This window comes from Staurois parvus, unplaced genomic scaffold, assembly GCF_062004578.1.
Source record: "Staurois parvus isolate SC_StPar_1 unplaced genomic scaffold, SC_StPar_1.0 ptg000264l, whole genome shotgun sequence".
Classification (NCBI taxonomy): Eukaryota; Metazoa; Chordata; class Amphibia; order Anura; family Ranidae; genus Staurois; species Staurois parvus.
In genome coordinates, this window is record NW_028318060.1 from 9,746,451 (window position 1) to 9,764,604 (window position 18,154).

At 38.6% G+C, this 18,154-nt stretch overlaps 1 protein-coding gene across 1 annotated transcript in view; it reads left to right on the forward strand.

The window, feature by feature from the left end:
- The window catches only part of LOC149459304 (CD109 antigen-like), a 48,792-nt gene that overhangs the window by 24,134 nt on the left and 6,504 nt on the right, over positions 1–18,154 (forward strand). Inside the window, exons 17-25 of the mRNA XM_089681306.1 lie at positions 4,795–4,912; positions 5,363–5,476; positions 6,347–6,574; positions 9,615–9,765; positions 12,104–12,280; positions 13,877–13,958; positions 15,231–15,462; positions 15,722–15,893; positions 17,783–17,970. Of these exons, the coding sequence (XP_089537432.1) occupies positions 4,795–4,912; positions 5,363–5,476; positions 6,347–6,574; positions 9,615–9,765; positions 12,104–12,280; positions 13,877–13,958; positions 15,231–15,462; positions 15,722–15,893; positions 17,783–17,970 (1,462 nt within the window). The remainder of the gene's footprint in view (positions 1–4,794; positions 4,913–5,362; positions 5,477–6,346; positions 6,575–9,614; positions 9,766–12,103; positions 12,281–13,876; positions 13,959–15,230; positions 15,463–15,721; positions 15,894–17,782; positions 17,971–18,154) is intronic.

Consider the following 18,154-nt stretch of genomic DNA (forward strand, 5'->3'; position numbering starts at 1 on the left):
TTCAAAATGTCTCGTGGCTGTAGAGTCTGTAAAAATCATTCCTTATACTTCCTGTACCTACTCCAACCTCACATACTGACCATTAGTAGTAAACTACTGCCATATATCTCAAGGTAGTCAAATTACCCTCCTCAATAAACCATGTGAAATGAAGTGCTCCCAAAGAAGAAAACTTGACATGTTTCACTCAAATATGAGCTTCATCAGGGGTGTCAAACTGAACTAAAGAGCACCAAACAAGAATAAAAAAAAATAAACAAATGGGGGGGGGGGGGTCAAATTATCCCCACATGACACATAGTAAAATGAGAGCTTCCCCTTCTTTCCTTCTACTTGCAAGTATTTTCAAAGATGGTCATGCTAGCAGTGTGCTTACATCATCACGCACACTATGTGGTGACATCACAATGTCAATGACGTACTAACGTCATGGCACACGTGCATGTATGTTCCATAGTTTTCTTATTACTATCTTATGGAGGGGAGCAAGAAGACAGACTCCCAATGAATTATATTATTTCCAAGTTTTGACCTGTATACAAAGAGCGTCTAACTGACAGTCTTGAAAAAGAAGCTCTACACTGTTCTCTCAATATATTTGACTGTTTTTTATTTGCAACCATATATAATATTGTATGTTGCTACACATTCCAAATGGGCATTTAAATATTTACTATTATTTCAATATTTTTTCTTAAGCTTTCTCTTCTCCATTTATTTACAAACAGTACTGTATATACAAAGTATCTGAGAGAATTCAGAGAATACACTGCAAGGCTCACTGATTGTGTACAAATGGCAAATAAGTAAAGCCCTACTTTAGCCCATGTGGGGAATTTTGTTGTGGGTATGTAAGTACAAGCCTTACAATGGCCACATCTGAAACATCCCATAGCTTTCTCTGGTAGCCAGGTAGTGGTTGTATGTTGTATCGGGACTTTGTCAAGATGGCTATCCATCCAGTGGATCTTTCATATTCCTCCCTCTCTTGTGTGTACTCATGGGATTTTTTGGAAGGATTTTACAAAGATCCATATCATGCAAGATGTTCCAATATCTCCTAATGATGTTAAAGATCTGGCCAGATTGATTGGAATACATCCCAATGATTTGTGTACCCTCTTGGGTATCGATTTTTCTCTGTTTCTGCCCCAGGAGAGGTTGTTTAAGGCAGGGTTCAAAATTTCAAGTCCTGGGCTACTAGCCAGACCTTAAGAGTTACTCGCCACCAGTTGCCCCACCCAACTCTTACCCTGCCTCGTCCCTAATTCCGCCCCTAGACACGCCCTTGTAAATTATCTTATGAAATTACACTGTTACATGTTACCCACATTACATCAGGGTCCCCATAGTTCCCCCACTTTAAATTAGGGTCCCCAGAATTCCCTCACATTACATCAGTGTCCCCAGAGGCCTCCCACATTACATTGGGGCCTCCAATGTCCCCCTAAACACCCCATCATACTTAGACCATGCACCGTATACAACCATAACCCCCTATAATCTTTCACTCACAAAACCATAACTCTACCAAGCATATCCTACCTTGTCTCCAACTCAGCAGTACCTCAAGTGCCCCATACTCCAACACCCATAATAACCACATCATCCTGAACCTGACCAAACCTGCCATACATGTATGTTTACACACAGACACATGTACACACACATGTGCACACACACGCACACACAGACACATACACACACACAGGCACACAAACAGAAACATGAACGGACATCCACAGAGACACATGTACACACACAGACACATACACACACACACACATACAGACACACACATGTACATACACACCACAAAGACACATGTACAGACACACAGATGTACATACACACCACAGAGACACATGTACAAGCACAGACACATGTACATACACACACACACAGAAACATACACACACGTACATACACACACACAGATACATACATGCACAGGTACATGTACATACACACAGACACATGTACATACACACAGACACATACACACACATACACACACACAGACAGACACATATACATACAAACACACACATGTACATACACACACATACACACAGATACATACACACACACATACACACATGTACATACACGCACATACACATAGATACATACACACAGACACAAGAACCTACACACAGACACATGTACATACACACACACACACACACACACAGACACATGTACATACACACACACACACACACACACACGTACACACACATATATACATACACACAGACACATGTACATACACATACACAGATACATACACACAGACACATGTACATACACACACACACACACAGGTACATACACACACAGTCCTTTAAATATTTGCATAACTTCCTTACCTTCACACACAGAGCCGGGTACTGCACTCTAGGGGAGGCAGAGAGCACAGCACACACTCCTTCCTTTGCTTTCACTGCGCTCAGCTAATGAGCAGTCTGATGGCTTCCAGTGCAAGTGACAGAGCCAGCCTCAGCTCTGAGCCTGCTCAGCAAGACGGCCCTGGGGGCACACTTGCCCCCACCATAATTTCCACTCGCCAATGCGAGTAGGCGAGTGCAAATTTCAAGGCCTGGTCTAAGGACATCCTTCACTTTTCCATAAGATTTTATAAGATCATGCATCTTGTAGCCCCTCCTTCTGAATTGTTCCACTAATGATGCACTCTCAGCCTGAAAGGCTGCTTCAGTGGGACAATTTATTTTCACCCCCATAAATTGCCCTGTTGGGGTGCCTCTCTTCAATGATGTAGGATGGTGGATATCCCAGTGAAGCAGGACATTGGTGGAAGTGGGCTTAGGATAAACTGTAGTGGTGATAGTTCCACTTGTATCTCTTGTAATTTTCAGATCCAGAAAAAGAATGCAGTCATATTGGATCTCATTGATAAAATACATACCAATATTTTTCAAATTCAAGCAGGCTACAAATTCTACAAAACTTTCCTTTGGGCCCTTCCACAAAATGAACACCTCATTTATAAAGCTAACCCATATAAGTATACGTGAAGTGAATTTTTCCATATTGTCAACAAATACCTGTGTCCGATCCCACCATCTCAAGAACAGATTTGCATATGTGGGTGCACATGCTGTGCCCATGGCAGTCCTTTTCCTTTGTTTGCATATTTTGCCATTATATAAAAGGAAGTAGTGTTCCAGTATAAATGTAATAAGTTCTAAAATGAACTTAGTATGTGCCTGGAACACCACCCCTCTGGCTTCCAAAAATAATTTACATGCCTACAGGCCAAGATGATGTCCAATATTACTGTAGAGGGACTCGATATCTAAACTTGCCAGCCAGATATCTTTACCCAAGACTATGTCCATAAGCCTATTGATGAAGTTACGTGTGTTCTCAATGTATGATGGTAATTCTTGGACAAATGGATGAATGATAAAATCTATATATTGGCTGGCACCCTCTGTTAGATTACAATTTCCTGATATGGTTGGATGGCTTGGTGGTTTTTCCTGATGTTTGCGCACTTTTGGGAGTGCATAAAAAGTCGCAATTGTGAGGTAGTTATAAATAATAAATGCTTAGTCATCCTTGGAGAGTATCTTTTTATCCAGACCTACTTTCAGAATATTTCTTAGTTCTTTCAGGTATTCATAGGTTGGATCTTTTTGTAAGATTTCATTATTCTCCTCATTACTCAAGATGTCATAACACATCTTTAAGTAAGAAGGTCTCTCGATAAGGACAATATTGCCCCCCTTATCAGCTGGTTTGATTACCATGGATTTATTGTTGCACAATTCCTCTATTTCTCGCCATTCAGAAAGTGAAAGGTTGAACGGTTTTTGCTTACCACCTCTTTTTTACCAGAGTGTCTGTAAATCCCATTCAACCAGTTTAACAAATAACTGGAAAAAGCTTCCCTGGGGAAAAGGTGGAGTGCAATTGTTCTTTAATTTGAATGGGGAGAAGTGTCCCACTACCTCTGTCCCATCTCCCTCACATTCATTTTGACAAAGAGTCTAACATTCTCTTTTCAAGGCAAGTTTCCTGGCAAACAGGGTAATATCCTTTAGCCAGTCTGAACCTATGGAGGTATGCTGAGTTGCCCTTGTTACCAAGACCAATTATAAACTTTCCCATTTGCGAAATCGTGGGGGCCCCTATAAATTTCTTATGTTTTTTCATTTTAATAGACTCTTTATGTTGTTCAACTTGTCTTTGTCATTTTTCTTCAAGTGTTTTAAAATTTGGATGGTCTTTGAATTGGAGGATATTACTTTGTTCTACCTTTAGCTGTTTGTTTAACTCTTCAAACTGAGGTCTCTCAAAATCAAATAAATATTGCATCATCTTCAAGATATTCTCAGTTTGGAGTTTGTTTTAACCTGACATGAACTCAGGATTATCTGTATGGGAGTGTTTACTAATCATGATCCTAAGGCCACGGACTGTTATTTGTTTTTTAATGTACATCTCCAGACTGGCTTCTTCCAAGCTAATACTTGCTTATCTATCCGTCCACCCATTAAGAAATGAGGACATCTTTATTTGCTATAGAGGTACTGTAACTGAATAATGGACAGGTTTTGCTCCATGAGGACAGTGCTTACCCTCAAGTTAAAGAAGTCCAGGCATTAGTGGATCATCGGAAATCACTGGGGTGCACAAACACGGCTTTCCTTCATAAATATAACAGCAGGCACCACAATTTGTTTGCTGTAAGGTCTCAATTATTAAATATATAATAATTTACTGTACTTCAGGTAATTAAATAAAGTCCACTTTTTTATTTTACAGCTCAAGCTTACAATCTATCCTTCCACTAACTGTACCTGATGTGAACACCACTTGGGAGGCCACTGCTTTTGTTATTTCTGAAAATCTTGGACTGGGAGTAGCCGAAGTACCTGCTGAGGTGATTATTTTATGTACAGTTTCATGATGCTTTAATAAATAGGTCTCAGCTATCCAATTAACTATTCTTGCAGTATTTTTTAATAATCAGTGAATTGACTGTATACAGTGATGTCTCCAACCCAAAACTATCCTTTCTTGATGCATTTCACCACTCCTGGCTTGCTCACAGGGATAGGGAAATCAGCTTGGATTAGTTTGAACTGACCTGTTTACTAACAGGTTTACTTAAAAGTGATACTGACACTTGACAAAAAGTATGAAGTGCAAGTGCTGTAGCTTGCAATTAATGCCATTACAACTGAATTGTGGATCATTATTATTGGGCAAGCTCTGGCACAGTAGTGCTGATGCTCCTGATCCTTGGTTGACTTCCTCCCACATGTTGTTCATAATATATCCCCCATGTATTTATTTCTTTTCATGTATTTTTGTTACTTAAAATTTACAGATATCAGTATTAAAGCCTTTTGTGGTTTCATTGAATATGCCTTATTCTGTTGTAAGAGGGGAACAGTTTATTCTGGAAGTTACCTTGAAAAATTCTTTAAGTGAAGACCTACAGGTATGTGATTCTCAATTATATTATTTCTTGATAAATATTTGCTTTAAACCTGTATGCCTAATCTTTGTTGAATGTACTTTCAAAATATATACATAAATAAATACCAAAATGTCCATACAGAGTGGAATTATGAGACTTTGCATGCATATGGTAGATGGAAAGAATAAAAAGTGTGAAAAGAGAGATACAGAGCAGGTATATATGTTTTATAGCAGTTGTTGATGCAAATAGATCACTCAATCTGTTATTATTTCTAAAAAATAAATGTAAAACTTTACATGTTAATGGATTAACCTGGAAATGATAGAAATAGAACACTGGAATTGGAAAAGTAGGTGAGGCCTAAATCTCATGTTTCAGCTGTAAATGAAACCTGTCATAAAGTATGCTGACATGTTTCTGAAAATGCTAATTACCTGTCATACCAATCCTTTGCTTCAGTATACATACACAGGCAATGAAGTCAGTGTTAGATTGGAATTCTGACCTGCATATTTGTTCTCAGTCATCAACATAATACTCAGGAAACCTGCATTTTCAGAAGGAGATCAATTGCAACTTATTAATTTTTCTTATGAAGTTTCCTTACTTGAACCAATAAACATTAGGTAAATAATAACAAAATTCACATACATTTATAAAAGGAGAAGCCACACAAGCAACTTGTACATACCTGTTGTGGTTCATTTTAATATTTCAACCACGAGAAAACAAAGCTGTAAAATAAATATTTTTTAAAACACGCAAAAACCTATTCATTCTGAGTTTCCAGTCTGTATTGCATGGTGTTATAGAGCATAAGAGGCAAATATGAGTTGAAATGGATTGTTATTTTTTTGGAAATAATAAATATTTTTCATGTGTTAACAGGTTCTGGTGATTTTGGAAGATAGCACCTCCTTCAATATAATTGCACCTTATAATAACAATAATTCTACACCTATGGTAGCTGGCCAACATAAAGTAATAGTTCCCAGAGAAGATGGAACGACTGTTCTGTTTCCAATCGAGCCAAAGAAACTTGGTAACATCACCATCACAGTTAAAGCAGTATCAAAAATAGCCTCAGATGTTTTAAGCCAGAGTATATTAGTGAAGGTAAATAACATCATGAATACAAATGAGAAATGTATTGTAAACTTCACGTTGAACTAAATACCTGTTTTTGCATACATATGTTCATATCAAATGCCTTGGTTTAAGTTGGTATCGCAAGCGTGAATATTATAATATAAATTCTGAATGTACTAAATATATAGGTATGCATTCTTCATTATTCAGAAAATTATTTGTTTACAATAAGTTATTTTAACCTCTTTGGTCCACAACCAAAACTCTTCATGTGACCAGTTTTCGTGTGGCCCTCCCTCACCACATTGGTGTGGCTGTCTCTTACCTACCAGTCACTGCAGTGCACGGGAAAGCCTTGCTATGGGTTTGCACTGTTTATAGTAGCTAGACCATTAAATTAAAAGACCTTACCGATTATTGAAAACAGACTTCTGCCCCACCCCCTCTTTTTTTCTTACTCCCCATCCCCGATTATCAGGTGGTTCATTATGTACATTTTCGATACTCAACCATCCAGAGGATCCAGAGTTGTCCAGTTTAGATCCTCTTGTTTTATGCCACCTCTTGGTCTCCTGCTGCCATATTGATGATTACATCATGAAGAGGCCTGCTGGCTCTTACTTGTTCCGCTTGAAAGCTTCCTGATGACACAGTGCTAGGCACCCCCCCCTTTCTTTCTGAATGAAGTCTTTGCCTCCTGGGATATGTGACGTGCATATCCCAGGAGGCAACGGTAGGACAGTACATATCATTCACCTAGGTCAGTGGACGGCAAGCCGCGGCTCGCGAGCCACATGCGGCTCTTTACACAATTTAATGCGGCTCTTCTGTGTGCCGGGCGCCCGCTCCCCTCCCTCCTCTCGGGCGCCCGGCACATTGGCTGTCAGGATGTAGGCGGGGCAGCGTGACGAACTCCTCTCACAGTCCGCCCTGAAGACCGGAACGGCGCGGGAACACGGCGAGAGGAACGCGCGGAGCAAAGGTAAGTGAATTGACACAATATGGGGAATGAATTACTATATGGGGGATGAATTACTATAGGGGGGATGAATTACTATGGGGGATGAATTACTATGGGGGATGAATTACTATATGGGGGATGAATTACTATATGGGGGATGTATTACTATATGGGGGATGAATTACTATATGGGGGATGAATTACTATATGGGGGATGAATTACTATGGGGGATGAATTACTATAGGGGGGATGAATTACTATGGGGGATGAATTACTATGGGGGATGAATTACTATATGGGGGATGAATTACTATGGGGGATGAATTACTATATGAGGGATGAATTACTATATGGGGGATGAATTACTATATGGGGGATGAATTACTATATGGGGGATGAATTACTATGGGGGGTTGAATTACTATATGGGGGATGAATTACTATATGGGGGATGAAATACTGTGGGGGTGAATTACTATATGGGGGATGAATTACTATATGGGGGATGAATTACTATGGGGGATGAATTACTATATGGGGGATGTATTTTCAGTTTTAAAAATGTGGCTCTCAAAATAAATTTCAATCGTGGTTTTGGCGAGATTTGGCTCAGTTGAAAAAAAAGGTTGCCCACCACTGACCTAGGTGAATGACATGCTGGGGGGGAAGGGGAGTGGACGGCCTGCACATTTAATTTATGAAAAAGTGAATAAATTAAAAAAATACAACCCTATTCTTCTAGCAGAGTTATAGGGTAGATAGGAGTTATGTGTTTCGTGGGGGTGAAGATCCACTTTAAAAGTACATAGACACATTCAACTACATTTAGCAAGTCTTTTTTTCAACAAAGGACATGGAAAAATGTTATTGGTGACTCAGATTCTTGAAGCATGTCAGCACTTACACAGTCTTGTGATATGGCAGCATGCATTTAGTGTTTATTGCAACATGAGGTCATTTCACAGCAGTCAATTAGAATACCATAGCAGTGGTTACTCACATTCACTTGCAACATGGCAACTGTCATGTCTTTTATAATATGACAGTGATTTATTATGGTCTTTTAATATAGAGCAGCAATAAAAATGTATGTGAAAATTGCTGGTATAACTCTGTGTGTCAGTCAGGTTGTAGGTTAAAGTATATATAAACCCTCACCTTGTAAAGCAACCCATTAAGTTTAAAATAAAAAGAAAAGGCAAAACATCTGTTTATAGATATAAAACAAACATTATAAATACCTTTTTTTTTCTCTTTTTATAAGTGACCTCTATGTTCCATCCAACCATGCTTGGGACAAACATAGATCTAAGTTGTAAGTTAAAGTATATGTGAACACTCAGCTTGTTAAACAACCCATTAAGTTTAAAATACAAAGGAGAGGTGAAACATCTGTCTATAAATATAAAAAAAATATATAAATACTTTTTTCTCTTTTTAAAAGTGATCACTATATTCCATCCAAACAAGCTTGGGACAAACATAGATCTATAGTTAAAAGTTAACAAAGTTAACAGTTAACAAAGAAAAAAACCCCACAAAAAAAACAAAAAAAATACATAAAAACCCCCAAAAACAAAAAAAACCACTGTTTTTTTTTTACTTCATTCAGAAGCTCAGAGAGCTTGGGAAGACAAACTGTAGCACACTACTTTTCCCAGTGAATGGCTGTGCAGGGTTGTCAGGACAAGTCTGATCATTGGAGGAGAGCAGGCTAAGTCCTCATCACAACTACAAAACTGACCACACTGTGCTCTAATGCATAGTGTGATCGGTTTTGATAGGAAAGCAGAGCGACTGGTAGGAACACCAGGGATTTCACAAAAGGAAAGCAATACAAAGAGAACAGGATAATTTTGCATACAATTACATGGTACAGTAGGCACATATCAGGAATATGAAATGTTGGGATTACATATTCTTTAAAGTTGGTTTTGACATAGGTTCCCCAGCCTCCACAAACCACTTCTATCCTACAAAGCACCCCTCCATGTATGACGCACGGATGACCTTAGCTCACAAAGTGTGAAATGTGTTGTTTTAGCACCTCTGTTTATCCTCCCACTACAACTAAACCTGTTATATTAATAATTTTTTCTTTATAGGCTGAAGGAGTGAAGTACTTTTATACACAGACAGAACTGTTTGCCCTCTCGGTTTCTGGAAATGCAACTCAGACAGTATCAAAAAGCTTTGCATTCAGTTTGCCGAGTGATGTGGTACAAGGTAGTGAAGAAGCATTTGTTACAGTGGTTGGTAAGTATTGCTCTGTTCAACCATGGTGTTACCATTAGCTTCTTCCTCTGATTACAATTTTTGTCAGTTGTGTTTTTGATTAAATAGATTTTATGGGTGAAGATTTGCCAAAATTTGACAATGATGAATGTGGTAGTCAATGTTCAAAGGACAGTAGCTGCTTTTTAGTAACTAAAGTAAGGCTAATGTACAGTGAAGGAAATAAGTATTTGATCCCCTGCTGATTTTGAATGTTTGCCTACTTACAAAGAAATGATCAGTCTAAAAATCGAATGGTAGGTGTATTGTAACACTGAGAGACAGAATAGCAACAAACAATTCAAAAGAAATGCATGTCTAACAAATTATGCACTGATTTGCATGTTCATAAGGGAAAGAAGTATTTGATACCCTTCACAAAACCTGACTTAGTACTTGGTGGCAAATCCCTTGTTGGCAATCACAGAGGTCAGAAGTTTCCTGTAGTTGGCCACCATATTTGCACACATCTCAGAAGGGATTTTAGCCCACTCCTCTTGGCAGATCCTCTCCAAGTCATTAAGGTTTGGTGGCTGATGTTTGGGAACTCGAACTTTCAGCTCCCTCCACAGATTTTCAATCGGGTTAAGGTCTGGAGACTGGCTAGGCCATCCAGGACCTTAATGTGCTTCTTCTTGAGCCAGAACACTTTCAACCAGTCCTCCTCTGCTTCAGATGTTCAGTGGCAAACTTCAGACAGGCCTGGACATGTGCTTTCTTGAGCAGAGGGACCTTGCGGGCACTAAAGGATTTCAATCCTTGTCGGCGTAGTGTGTTACCATTTGTTTTCTTGGTGCCTGTGGTCCCAGCTGCCTGGAGATCATTGAAAAGAGCCTCACATATAGTTATGGGATGATTCCTCACTGTTCTCATGATCATTGACACTCCACGAGGTGAGACCTTGCATGGTGCACCTGACCTAGGGAGACTGACAGTTGTTTTGTGTTTCTTCCATTTGTGAATGATTGCACCAACTGTTGTCACCTTCTCACCAAGCTGCTTGGCAATAGTTTGGTAGCCCAGTCAAGCCTGTTGGCCTACAATCTTGTCCCTGGCATCCTTGGGCAGCTCTTTGGTCTTTGCCATGGTGGAGAGTTTGGAATCTGATTGTTTGATTGCTCCTGTGGACAGGTGTCTTTTATACAGGTAACAAAATGAGATTAGCAGCACTCCCTTTGAGAGACTGCTTCTAATCTCAACTTGTTACCTGCATGAAAGACACCTGGTAGCCAGAAATCCTGCTGAATGATAGGGGATCAAATACTTATTTCCCTCATGAACATGCAAACCAGTGCATAATTTGTTAGGCATGCATTTTTTTTGAATTTTTTTGTTGCTATTCTGTCTCTCAGTGTTACAATACACCTACCATTCGATTTTTAGACTGATCATTTCATTGTGAATGGGCAAACATTCAAAATCAGCAGGGGATCAAATACTTATTTCCTTCACTGTATGTGTATCCAGACCTCTCCATAGTTCTGACATGTTTTTAACACCTTTTCAGTGAGAATGTCAACATTTTTTATGAACATGTCTCTTAGTAACATAAGCACTTCTCTAAGGCCTCTCCCATTCTCTGGAATTTCTTACCCCAACCTGTCCAGCTATCTCCTACTCTGTTTGCCTTTAAGCAATCCATGAAAACCCATTTTATCAGAGGTGCCTAAGCTGTGTTCAACCACCACAGTAGGAGCTAGCAGAAAGGTTCTGCAAGGATAACAGAGTCACGCTCAGCCACCATATTGATTCCACATTGTTATCTGAAAAGTCACACTTTTGCTTCAGTTCAGCTTCTTATCTACCCTAAACTTCTTCTCATCTACCCCAAAATTCTTCTCATCTACCCTAAACTTTTCTAAATTCCCAAGCAAGTAGACATCTTTAAACAGGTTCTTATCTTCTAATGTGACATTACTAGATGCCATAAACATGTTCAATTCCATAAACAAGTTTTTATCTTGCTCTAAAAAGAATATCTTGTGATTCTGTTCCTTTGGCTTAGAGAAATGACATTAGTCACTTTTCATGCTCCTGGCATTTGGGCAACAATGCTTTGTTGTAAAAATTACCCAAGAAACAAAGGGTCCAAGGCCAACCCATTTCATAGGCATTACAGATATCTAATAATAAAAAGCAACCTTCAATGTTACCCGGGACATGAGATTCCAGCATGAAAGACCAATTTTCAGTGCTTATAGTCTACGATTTGGCTGAGAGAATAAGTAAAGCACATTCTTGTGTATATATGTGGAACTCTTTGACCATATGCATATTTTATGGATAATGAAATACAAGTGCTGTGTTTTCTTCCACTCAGGAGATCCTCTTGTGCCTTCAATTAATGGTCTTGAGTCACTTATCCAGCTGCCATATGGAAGTGGAGAGCAAAACATGATTAACTTTGCACCAAATATATATATTCTGCAATATTTAATTACATCTAAAAAGATAACTGAAGACATCAGAGCAAGATCCTTGAACTTCATGCATACAGGTAAATTCTTTCACAACTGCCTTAAAATTCTCAGATAAATTAGTGTAGATGAGTAAATACGTTGTACAATGAACATCTTTTATAGTCAGGGGTGACTTTGAGTAGATATAAAAGTTACAGTTTGAAAAAGTCTGGGTCACTAACATGTCATATGAGATGGCTTATAAAATTAGTGATTATGAAATTTAAACATATGATGCACACATTGTTGCTTAAGGGGAATAGCAAGTGTGTCTGTGCGGTAGAGCAGGTACATCCCAGTGCATGCATAAACAATTTTTATTTCATAAAAGTGACTGTTGTAACACAGGAAAAAACGACAATGTCCAATTCTTGTTTGTTTCTCTTTGGTCCACCTTTGTACTATCTTCTTTACCTCTTTACAGGGGAGACCCTTCCTGGGAAATGAATCAGTAATCCAAACTAAGCAATAGGGAGCAGAGGAGCTACTGCACATAGCATATAACTTTAACCATAAGTATATAGATGTACGCCGGCATGGGAATACTACTGGCAGCACAGTGGTTATATGGTTAGCACTTCTGCCTGGCAGTAGTAGGGTCGTTGGTTCGAATCCTGACCATGGCACTACCTGTAAGGAGTTTGCATGTTCTCTCTGTGCCTGCGTGGGTTTCCCTGGGTACTCCGGTTTCCTCTCACACTCCATGATGGTAGGTTCATTGGATTCTGTCTAAATTGGCCCTAGTATGTGTATGAATGTAACATTAGATTGTATGTCCCTTGAGGGTTAGGGACTGATGTGAATGTACAACATATATGTAAATCACTGTGTAAATTGACAGCGCTATATAAGTACTTGTAATAATAATAAAGAAATAAGAAAAGATATACATACAATAGTACAATAATATGAACTGCTACCTCACCGATAACAACCTTCTTGATCCCCGACAGTCTGGCTTCCGCCCAGAAACTGCCCTACTAAAACTCACTAATGACCTACTAACTGCTAAAACCAACGGCCATTACTCCATACTCTTACTTCTTGACCTTTCTGCTGCCTTTGACACAGTCGACCACCCGCTCCTCCTCAGTAAACTCCACTCCATTGGCCTTTGTGACTCTGCTCTCTCCTGGTTCTCTTCTTACCTTTCTCAGCGCACTTTCAGTGTCACATACTACTCCTCCTCCGCTCCGCTTCCTCTTTCAGTCGGGATACCCCAAGGTTCTGTTCTTGGGCCCCTCCTTTTCTCTCTCTATACCTCCTCCCTGGGCCAACTGATAACCTCCCATGGCTTCCAATACCATCTCTATGCTGATGACACCCAGATCTATCTCTCCACTCCCCAGCTCACCCCTACACAACTAATACACTGCAATGATCATTCAGAAAAATGAAACAAAATGACCACTGAAGTCTGGATCTTACATTTGGTGTAAGTTGCTGAAAATGGGAAATGGATCAGTTGGTAAGAGACTGCTAACGTAATGGTCATTGCACATTCTCACTTTCATAAACACCAGTTTCTTGATTGGATTACATGGAAGAAAATTGTCAAATTCTGGAGTAGCAATTTAAATTATGTAATAGCACTGATTATCTGGAAACTAATGCGATGGATGTATTCTTTACAGGTTACCAGAAGGAACTAACATATAAGCGATCTGATGGTTCTTTCAGTGCTTTTGGAAATGCTGACTCCTCTGGAAGCACATGGTGAGTGGTACATTAATTTATATGTTATATATGTATGAGCTGCCCGACTCATCCACCATACCAACCATTCAGTGTCTGTTATTGTTCTCTGTCAATTCCTACACTGGCTTCCGCTCACCCAAAGAATTACATAAAAACTACTAACAACAACTTACAAAGCCACCCACAACTCTGCCCTCAGTTACATTGCTAAGCGTGTCTCAAACTACTAGCCGAATTGTTCTCTTAATTCCTCTTAAGACCTCCCGCTCTTTAGCTCCCTTGTCACATCCTCCCAGCCTCTCCTATCCAAGGGAACTCCCTACCCCAATCTGTCCGACTATCTCCTACTCTCTCCACTTTTAGATGATCCGTGAAAACCCTTCTCTTCAGAGAATCCTACCCTGCCCCACCTAACAATCATACTTTTATTTTCTCCATCAGCTCATCACCCACAGTCATTACCTTTTGCATCACTTGACCCTCCCTTTAGATTGTAAGCTCTAATGAGCAGGCCCCTCTGATTCCTCCTGTATTGGATTGTATTGTAACTGTACTGTCTGCTCTCATGTTGTAAAGCACTGCTCAAACTGTTGGCGCTATATAAATCCTGTATAATAATAATAATATTAATACACCTAAAGTTATAGTTATGCTATTGTAAATATATGCTTAATATATTTTTAGCATTTTAAAATATATTATATTCTTTTTGAAAGGACAAAACTTGCATTTAACATACAGTACATCTGCATACTCATTGTCATGACAAAAAAACTGTAGTGTATACCAACATATTTTGATATACTAAATAGACACTCAGGATCTTTTGATAACAGGAGACAAATATCAGTTGAACTTACGTTGTACTATAAATAAAAATAGAAACAAGCTGTATAAACACTGATACAGTTTATTAATTAACCTAATTGCATTGTTGGCAATATCTAAATGTAAACCAAACAGGGTAGAAGAGAAAAAAAGAGTAATGCCTCTCCTGGTTGACACAATGTTTTATAAAAATCAGGTTAGGTGACATATAGGGGTTTAGCAGAATAAGAAAAGAAAGAGAGATTAGAACCTTGGAGCGATGAGGAAGAGGAAGAGTGAAGGGTAGGTGAAAGTATTGGGGGGGGGGGGTGGTGGAGGAAGGGGAAGGTGGGAAAGGGAAACTCACTATGATGTCAGATCATCTACCGGATTCATCTGTATTTTTACAACATATTTTTTCCATTATACAGTATTTACACATATTAATATAGTATTCATTTTCTCTCTTTGTATTTTTTTTAGGCTCTCAGCTTTTGTGTTTAGATGCTTCCTTCAGGCTCAGAAATTTATATACATAAGTAACTCAGTCCTAGATAACATAGCACTGTGGCTTGTTCAGTTCCAGAATATGACCACTGGTATATTTGCTGAGCCTGGGGAAGTGATATACAAGGAACTCCAAGGAGGAGTGGACAGTCCAGTCACACTAACTGCCTACATACTGACCTCACTCTTGGAAGACAAAAAATATAGGGTAAGTATTATATGCACATAAGCTTTGAAGTATTTTTAATATATAAATGACCAATACATTATCTTATCATATTTTCCTTTTTTTAAATTGTTTTTATGCACTGGATTGTTTTATCTCCCTATTATATTTTATTTTTTTTTGAACTTTTGTATTCTCAATGATTAGTTGCAAGGAAATAACAGTACCAACCCTGTTAGACATTGATATACATTTTTCTTATTGAATTTGTGACAATTCATTGTTTTGTGTTTTCTTATAGAAACTCTACGACGCAAACATTCAGAAAGCTGTACAATATATTGAAAATAAATTTGATGAAGGACTTTCCACTAACTATACCTTGTCGGTTGTTGCATATGCCTTAACACTGGCTAACAGCACCAAAGCAGAGGCTGCTTTGAACGAGCTCAATTCAATGGCGATCACTGCAGGTAAATACATATAGTAAATCATATTGAAATAAGTGCATTATTTCAAGTATTTTGTACTTTATTCTGAATGAAAAAGCCACTTTATATCACAAGACCTATAAAGGGATATATGCGTGTTTATTACAATTAGCTGCAATAAGAGTGGTTGCTAATTTTATTTCTACATAAAGCATTTTTTCATTACTGTGTTCATAGGATGCATTGTACTGAATACAAACACATTAGTAATAATTAAAAAAAATACATTTGCTTTGTTACAAAAGCAACATTTTCTATTAGAAGTGCTATTAGCATTGTACTGTATGTATTACGGTTGTCTCCTCACTAAGATTTGTTGAATGGGCAGCTGTGCGCAGTAACCCATAGAAGATAATCACAAATCCAATATCATCAGTACTGTCTAAACTATGGAAAACTGATTTCTGATTGGCTGCCATGGGTTGCTGCCCACTTACTTAAAGTGACTGTAAAGTTATTTTTTAAAAATAATAAACACATCATATTTACCTGCTCTGTGAAATGGTTTTGTACAGAACAGACCCAATTCTTCCCTTCTGCCCCCATGTGCCATCATAGGAAGCCTTAATTGACACACACATTGCAGCTTGGCCTGCCCCCACCCCTGCTCCTTTATCACTGGATTTGATTGACAGCAGCAGGAGTCAATGGCTCCAGTTGCTTTCACTGAGTCCAGTGAGGAGGGATAGAGAGAGCAGCGCAGCTGCTCTTGGGCATAGTGCTGGATCAAGATAAGGCTCAGGTACGTATTTCAGGGGCCTGGGGGAGGGGGAGCTGACAATTGAAGGTTTTTTACCTTAATGCAAGGAATTCATTCAAACCTCAATACAGACAAATTTGGGGAGCAGACAAGCTCTTGTCTGTATTTGGCAAGAGGACACTTGGAACCTGAGCACTGATATTTGCAGACTCTTGGCGTGGATCTATTGGGACCCTGTTTACTGCATATATGGACTATTTAAATAAAGATCCTGTGAAGTCCTATTTATATATTAATTAAAGTAAATAGCACAAACAATATATACTGTAAATTTGTAAAAAAACTCAAGTTGTTTGTAGGGTATCTATACCTACAACAATCATTCTCTGTAGAACATGGTCAGATTTCCTCAGCATACCACAGTTACTTGGTGTGCGCAGAAAAAAACTCAAACTCCCAATGCCCTTATTGCAGTTCAATAACAAACATCAACATATTCTAGAAGCTGAGCTAATTTTTTTTCTTTAGCAACCCTCCCAAATGCAGACAGTGAGAGAAAATTATTTAATTGGATACATTACGCGACATGAACTTTGCCATTACAAACTTTTGGAAGTGTAGAGCTCACTCCTGAAGAAGCCCATTGTTTAAGTCCCAAGATTCTTTCCTAGTAGATACACCAGCAGCCAGGCACACAGTCATAGTCACTCGTTTGGTACAGTAATCAGCCAAGGGAATGCTTTTTTGATGCTCTATCATTGAACTTGAACTTTGATGGGTATAGGGTCGCCATGAGATACTCCAGCAACATTAAGAAGTAACTTGAGGACACTAATCTTCCTCCTGCAGAATCTGAGCACAGTCCTTGTCGCAGTAAATAATTTGGTTCAGAAAATATTTGTAACTGAGATGGGATGTTAGGAGAAATCTCCACCATGGGTGAAAAGCAATAAAAATGTGTCAGAGCTTTTAATCTTGTATCTCTACTGTAATCTTTACTACTATATTCAGAATTAAATGAATTACATTAAAGGAATACAATTTACAGCCCATACTAAATATGTGAGCGTATACATGTTTGCGTGTTCTAAAGCTTTTGCTGTAGCTACAGTATATATTATTAAATACAAAGAGTAATAACATTTTGCAAAACTATTTAACTCTTTAGGAGATCTTAAGTTCTGGTCTTCACCATCTATAACAACCAATTACTACTGGAAGCCAAGAACAACAGATATAGAAACTACAGCTTATGCCTTGCTCTCCTTTATTGAACAGAGGAGGTTTTCAGATGCTCTCCCTGTGCTAAAATGGCTGACCCAACAACGGAGCTCTCTTGGGGGCTATGGATCGACTCAGGTAAGAATGTAAATTAAATTGGAGCTATGGTCTAAATAAAAAAATATCTTATGATACAGTCTGTCAGCTTTTATTCATTTAACTTTATCCCAAAACTAAAATAAAAGGTTTCTGTAACTGCTTTAAAAGTGTTAGCTGGAGTTTGGCTTTAATTTGTTACTTATATAACATCCATCTAAATCTT